Source organism: Chlorella variabilis (assembly GCF_000147415.1).
Source record: "Chlorella variabilis unplaced genomic scaffold CHLNCscaffold_22, whole genome shotgun sequence".
Classification (NCBI taxonomy): Eukaryota; Viridiplantae; Chlorophyta; class Trebouxiophyceae; order Chlorellales; family Chlorellaceae; genus Chlorella; species Chlorella variabilis.
In genome coordinates, this window is record NW_005435066.1 from 841,342 (window position 1) to 847,692 (window position 6,351).

Here is a 6,351-nt window from a genome sequence, read left to right on the forward strand (position 1 = left end):
AGAAGCTGGAGAGCGCCGGCTTGGGAGGCTGGGCGGTGCGGGCGGTGCAGGCCCTCTATGCGGCGGTTCCCATGTGCGTACGAGTGCCTGGTGGGTACACACCCACATTTCAGGCCACCTCAGGGGTCAAGCAGGGCTGCCCCTTGAGCCCTATATTGTTCGGTCTGTTCCTGGATGACTTCGAGTCCGGGCTGGTGCAACAGGCTGCGGCCGCGGCTCTGCCTCGCTGGCAGAGCGTGGAGTGCGTGCCGCCATTATTTTACGCTGATGACCAGGCCCTGCTGGCCACCACGCCGGCAGGCCTGCGTTTCCAGCTTGGTTACCTTGAGAGCTACTGTGCCGCCTGGGGCCTGACGGTTAACACCAAAAAGACCCAGGTGGTAGTGTACACCACTGGCAGGGCTGCTGCCACGGAGGAGCGGTTCCGCTACGGCGGCAATGAGGTGGAAACCGTCCCCACCTTCAGATACCTCGGCGTGCACCTGCACTGCCGGCAGGCCTTTGCCTCGGCGGCATCGTATCGGGCGGAGGCTGGGCGGCGCGCGATGCACCTGCTGCGTCGCCGCCTGGCCGAGAATGGGTTGCAGGACCCCCTGCTCAGCATGCGTGCGTTCAAGTCTTACGTCCTGCCGACGTTGTCGTACGGGGCAGATCTGGGCGCCGCAGCTGATTTTGCAGGGCAGGACGGCATGCGAGCGGGTACAGCTGCAGTACCTGCGAGGGCTGCTGGGTGTGCGGGACAGCACCCCAGCCCTCACTGTGCTGGCAGAGATGGGGCAGCTGCCGCTGCCCGCCTACTGGACCTTGCAGGTTGCACGCTTTGTGAGCAACCTGCAGGCTATGGGCGGCGAGCGGGTCGCCCGTCTTGCCATGCTGGATAGCCACATGTGGAACTGGGCAAGTCTTGCAGACGTCTAACCCGTAGACGTCTACAGACGTTGCCTGACGTTGGCCGGTTTGTGACATCTACAGACATCTACAAAACCTCTGCACTACATCTGTGTACTTCTAGAGACGTCTTTACTACATGTCTGCATATGTCTCAACTGGTTGGAGTGACATGCAAACAGGCGTCAGGTGGATACATCCTCCCCAACCACGAATGCAGTCGCTTAACCGGCAGCGGTGTTGCAGGCTCCGCCGCCGTTGTTGCCTGTCTTGCAGCCTCGGCTTCCTCAGCCTTCCTCTTCTTGTTGGTTGTTGCACTTTCCTTGTGCATGCCGGGCGGTAACCATCCTATCCAGGTTGTCACGGTGCTGCACAGGACGGTGGGTTGGGGGGTGGGGATGGGGGGTGGTTGGCGGGTGGTGGCCGGGGGTCTCTCCCGAGCAAGTGCTATTCGTGACGCAAGTTAAGACAGCCAGCAATGACCACATCCTCACCTCTTGGCTCGCAGTTGGCCTAGCATTCTCGTTGGAAGCCTGATCTACGGCCTCCTCATGCATTTGAATGCAGTGCATCGTGAATGAATCAATCAGCCGTCATCCCCCCCCCCCCTCCCGCCCGGCAGAGAGGAGTGTCGGTCTGTGTGGGGGTGTTTGTGTGTGTGGGGGGGGGGTCAACCGAATCATATGGCTTCCGTTTGGATGTGCAATGCAACAGCCTGCGCCTTCCAATACAAGTCATGTGAAGCCCATCACTTACCACTCTCTGTTTGGCATAAACAATGCCTTGCTCCTTGATGTCGTTTGATCCGCTCATGCTGGCTGTTCACAGACCTTGCCTCGAACGGTTGTTGGTTGGTTGGGTTGTTGCGGTGGGGGTGGGCAGTGCAGCGGTGGGCACGCCGCCGTCGCTGAACCTCCACCACGTAATGGTGCAGGAGTCTACAAAAAGGGGTGAATGGTGCACATCCAATTAGAAGCTGTCAGGTAGTGCACATGTGCACATTGTACAATGCCAATGGGCAAAAACATGTGTCGGTTCCTTGCCTGCGCCGCCAGTATGACTTTGAAGAAGACTTGCGGCATGCCATCCACACGCTGGTCAGGGGCTCCGGCTACTCGCATATTGATACAGATCTCAGCAAGTAATCACATCGGAGCCCTTGGTCCAGCGACAGCTGAAGTGAGGTAACGTCAGTTGCACCAGCCTCTCCCGCCACCGAGAGCAATGTGGAACTCTTCAAGTATTCACGCTTTGTGCTTGTGAACGTTGAGTTGTGCAACGCGCTGCCAAGAAGAGGCTTGGCCGTTGGTTCGAGAAGTGGCAGGAGACCCCCCATGGGCGAAAGGTCAGTTTCAAGCGAAGCATTGCCTTCTCCGGGCCATGGCAAACGGAAATCTGAATGCTTCGAGTAGCCAAGGCGCCTCCATTTTGCGAAGTGGAATACTTTCCACCTTCACCCGGGTCTCCCAACCACAACCACATCCGGGGGGCACGACTTGGTTTATCTCTGAATGCCCTGCTAGGCGTGGCGTTGCTGGATCTCCAGTTCCCTATGCAAGGTAGGACCAACAGCGGGTGGGTGAGAGGGACCTACTTCCAAGTACCCTGACAACCCAAACTAAATTTGTGCACGCTTTGCGATCAACCGAGCAGGAGACAGTGATGGCAAGTGGAATATCACCGCCGCCGCCAATGATGGCAGCAAGTGCCGCCACAATGCTAGCGTCGGCCTATGCAACCCAAACCGAGGTTGACCAATCAGGAGGGGGCAACCTTGAGCTATCACAAGAACCAAACACGACAGACCCCGTAAAGGTAAAGGTGGGGAAGAGCCTCCACAGGCTTAACTTCCCGGTTTTAACGTCTAGCTTTAGACCATTATTTGATCTGCCCGACGCGCCAAGTGCAGTACCCCCCACTAGTAGTGAATGGGTCCCGGGGAGGCCTGTGCCGAAGCCTTGGCGATTCTAATAGGCGTTCCCGAAGGAATTGGCTTGGATTGGCGCTGAGCCGGTCAGCTATGCCGCGTTTGTCCTCACAAAGTTTCGACATGGGAGGAATCGAACCTGTGCCCTCTCGGAGGGTTTAGACACTAGCTCCAGCGCCTTCAAAGAAGGCCTTTCTTAGCCGCGGCCCGTTGAGAGTCCCCATGATGATGGTGTGTTCCAATGCCAGGAAGAGGTACACGACCTAACATCACATGGCTTACATTATCAATCAAAGCGCATGCCAAAGCTTTCATAAATGCAAGCCATATAACCAACCTCTAGGGGGCGTTGGCCGCGGGTTGCACGGGCGCAATGGAGGCAGCAATGACTGCACAGCGGGCCATGCAAGATATGAACCCGTTGTTGCTTGGCACAGGGTCTCCATCTGTGTCCATCACCGTATTCTGCAACATGACGACGATGGAGCCGGCGCTTCCGATGTTGGAAGCCGCATTCAAGCTGGTGTGTTTCGGGTGGCATATCGTGTGGCTTGCATGATTTAGTTGCATGTCGCCTTGCTCCACCCCTGTTTTATTGCTTTCTCTGCTTTCGCCCGGTTCCCGTCCCGTTTCGGCGGGGAGTCTATGTTGCAAGCTAGTTCTTGCTTTACCAGACTTTAAGCCCACACAAGCAAGTGCGTAAGGACAAGCCATGTGATGCCTGCTTGGCACACCATACGCCGCAGGGTGAGTGGAAGGAGCTGCCGGCCGACTAGGGCGCCGTCTACACTGTGCCCACTGCCAGCGGCTCACTAGGTTATCATGGGTTACACCCGGGTGATCAATGAAATGCACCTGCTGTTGGAAGGCTACGAGTTTACAACTGAGCTGGCAAAGGACCTGATGCGGGAGCCGGCTGGCGAGCCATCATTGACAGCAGAGGCCGGTGAGGCAGAGTGCGCCGAGGGGGCGGGTGACGGTACCGGCGAGGAGGAGGAGGCTGCTGATGGAACGCTCATATTTTATCAGACATTCTTGGGCATCACATAGCATGTATGCGTCTTCTGCGTAATATGTATCGTGGCTGCTGGTCGGAGGCCATGTGAAGCCATGCTGCCCCCCACCCCACAGAGGCGACCCCTCACCCGTAGACGTCTTGCTTGCCCCTGACTTTCAACTCCCTGAAACTCCAATATTTCATTGTCTTCCTCAAGTGCAAAGTACAACAACACCAATATACACTCAAATGAAGCATGGGGAGGCCGGCGGCTGGCCAAAGGGCAGGAATGACCCTCCCCCCACCGGGGCCGAAGACGTCTACAAGATCTGGCGTTCCCCAACGCTAGCGTTGCGCTGGCTGCCGACACGGACACAGGGCAGCCACTGGCCCGGCAGCCCTGGGCAGCGCAGGTTAGCCGCGTTCTCGCGGCGGCCGGCGCCCCCTGCGACTTGACTGCTGACGAGGGGGTTGCCATACCTGAATTGGCGGAAGCGCTCCTGGAGCGCCATGTTGCCTCGTACACGCATGCATCCGTGAAGGTGCAGCGGTACATTGAGGACGTGTGGGGGGGCAGCATCTCTGCGGAGGCCTACACGCCTGCGTCGTTCCTGTGCGATGTGCCCGAGCGCCGGCGCCGGGTGCGCCTGGCGCAGTGGCGCACGGGGTCGCACTGGATGGCTGAGGAGACAGGCCGGTGGCAGCGGCTGGACCGCACCCAGCGCCCATGCCCCCACTGCCAGGCCCCTCTAGAGGATGTACGCCACGCAGTGTATGACTGCCCCCTGTACGCTGGGTTGAGGGAGGAGTATGCTGAGCTCTTCCACAGTCCCGGCCACGCCTTGCCCTCCCTGGCCGCCTTTCTCGGCCAGGCCAGGCAGGGCCGGCTGGCCCGGTTTGCCGACCAGTGCCATGAGGAGCACGCTGCTGCCCTGGCACAGTGACTCCCCCGGTTCCCTTGAGTAGGGCCCAGGCATCTTTTGCCCGGCCTTGGCTCCCGACCAACCCCCTCCCCCTGCAGGTAAGAGCAGCGTCAGCGTCAGCAAGCAGCGGTCAGCGGCACCCCCACCACCCCCACCACCACCTCACACACTCACTGGCCCTTGCGCGATGGTACGCCGGCATGTTGGCATGGGAACGCCAAGCCCGGCACAGTAGCGGCGGCTGATTGAGTAATGGCACAGCCAACCGCCGCGGCAGGCCACTTTGCACTCCTGCCTGCAATGCATGCACCCTTACATGTGCAGCCTTCTGGTATTTTCATGTGCCTGGGAGATGTGCGGGCATGGGGGCCCGTGTGCCCCATGCCATTTGAGTGCCCGGCGGCGGCGCTGCCTGCCGCCGGGAGCCCGCACCAGCATCGGCACCCGTCGGCCTGGCAGGCCTAAGCTGCTAAGGATCCCCACGTCCCCCACCACGTTGTGGGGGTTGCGTGTCCGGCAGGACGGGGAGCGGGGCCAGGGTGGGGTGACCCTGGGACGCTCAGCTGGGGGGAGGGTGGTCGGAGCCATGGAGAGGGTGCTCCATGGTCCACCCCCTCTCTTGATGCCCCTTGATCACGTGTGCCCCCTGCCCAAGGTCTGCTCACGCGGCCTATCATAGCGGGGTGACTGTAACACCATTGGCTGAGAACCGAACGTTGCGTCTGGCGCACTGAGTAGGCTGTTGATCATGCGCCACCTGCCCCCAGCCTTCAACTGCCCACCAATCCGCGGACCTCCCTCCTGGGACCCTCAGGGATGCGCCGAATAGCCACAACACTCTGTTCACATATTTCCCTACTGTAGATATGTGCATGTCACACGGGCTACCCACACTAGCAGTAGCCTGGTTGTCACGGCGAACAAAACATAAGGCATGCAGCCTTTGGCAAGGCACGGGTACACGCACGGTCATGAGCATGGTGCATGCAAACCCTCAGAACGCTGGCTATCCTCCGCCCTCCCAGCCGCAGCGCCGCATCATGGCTGCTCCACCCCGAAGATTGTGTTCAACAGGTCAAACCAAAAGCCATCACCCCGGGGAGGAAGCGGCTCCAGCTCGTCGAGATCTTCCTGGGGCGGGGGCTCCTGCCCAAACTGCACGGTGACGCAAAGGTAAAGGTAAAGGTAAAGGTGGGGAAGAGCCTCCACAAGCTTCACTTCCCGGTTTTAACGTCTAGCTTTAGACCATTATTTGATCTGCCCGACGCGCCAAGTGCAGTACCCCCCACTAGTAGTGAATGGGTCCCGGGGAGGCCTGTGCCGAAGCCTTGGCGATTCTATTAGGCGTTCCCGAAGGAATTGGCTTGGATTGGCGCTGAGCCGGTCAGCTATGCCGCGTTTGTCCTCACAAAGTTTCGACATGGGAGGGAATCGAACCTGTGCCCTCTCGGAGGGTTTAGACACTAGCTCCAGCGCCTTCAAAGAAGGCCTTTCTTAACCGCGGTCACAAGGGAGCGTTGGTGGGTAGAGGAACGGCGTCAGCGGTCAGGACACGCAGGTCCGGCGCGCAATGGGGAGATGACGGTTGTGCACACTCCACCGGCCCTTACCCGGCG

At 59.6% G+C, this 6,351-nt stretch overlaps 1 protein-coding gene across 1 annotated transcript; it reads left to right on the plus strand.

Annotated features, from left to right (window-relative positions):
• Window positions 1-57: 57 nt before the first annotated feature.
• On the plus strand, window positions 58-918 carry CHLNCDRAFT_138984 (hypothetical protein; the record flags this gene model as incomplete). Its single annotated transcript, XM_005844484.1, has 3 exons — window positions 58-90; window positions 234-699; window positions 770-918. The coding sequence occupies 3 exons, from the start codon at window positions 58-60 to the stop codon at window positions 916-918; spliced, it is 648 nt and encodes a 215-aa protein (XP_005844546.1).
• Between the last annotated feature and the right edge of the window lie 5,433 nt (window positions 919-6,351).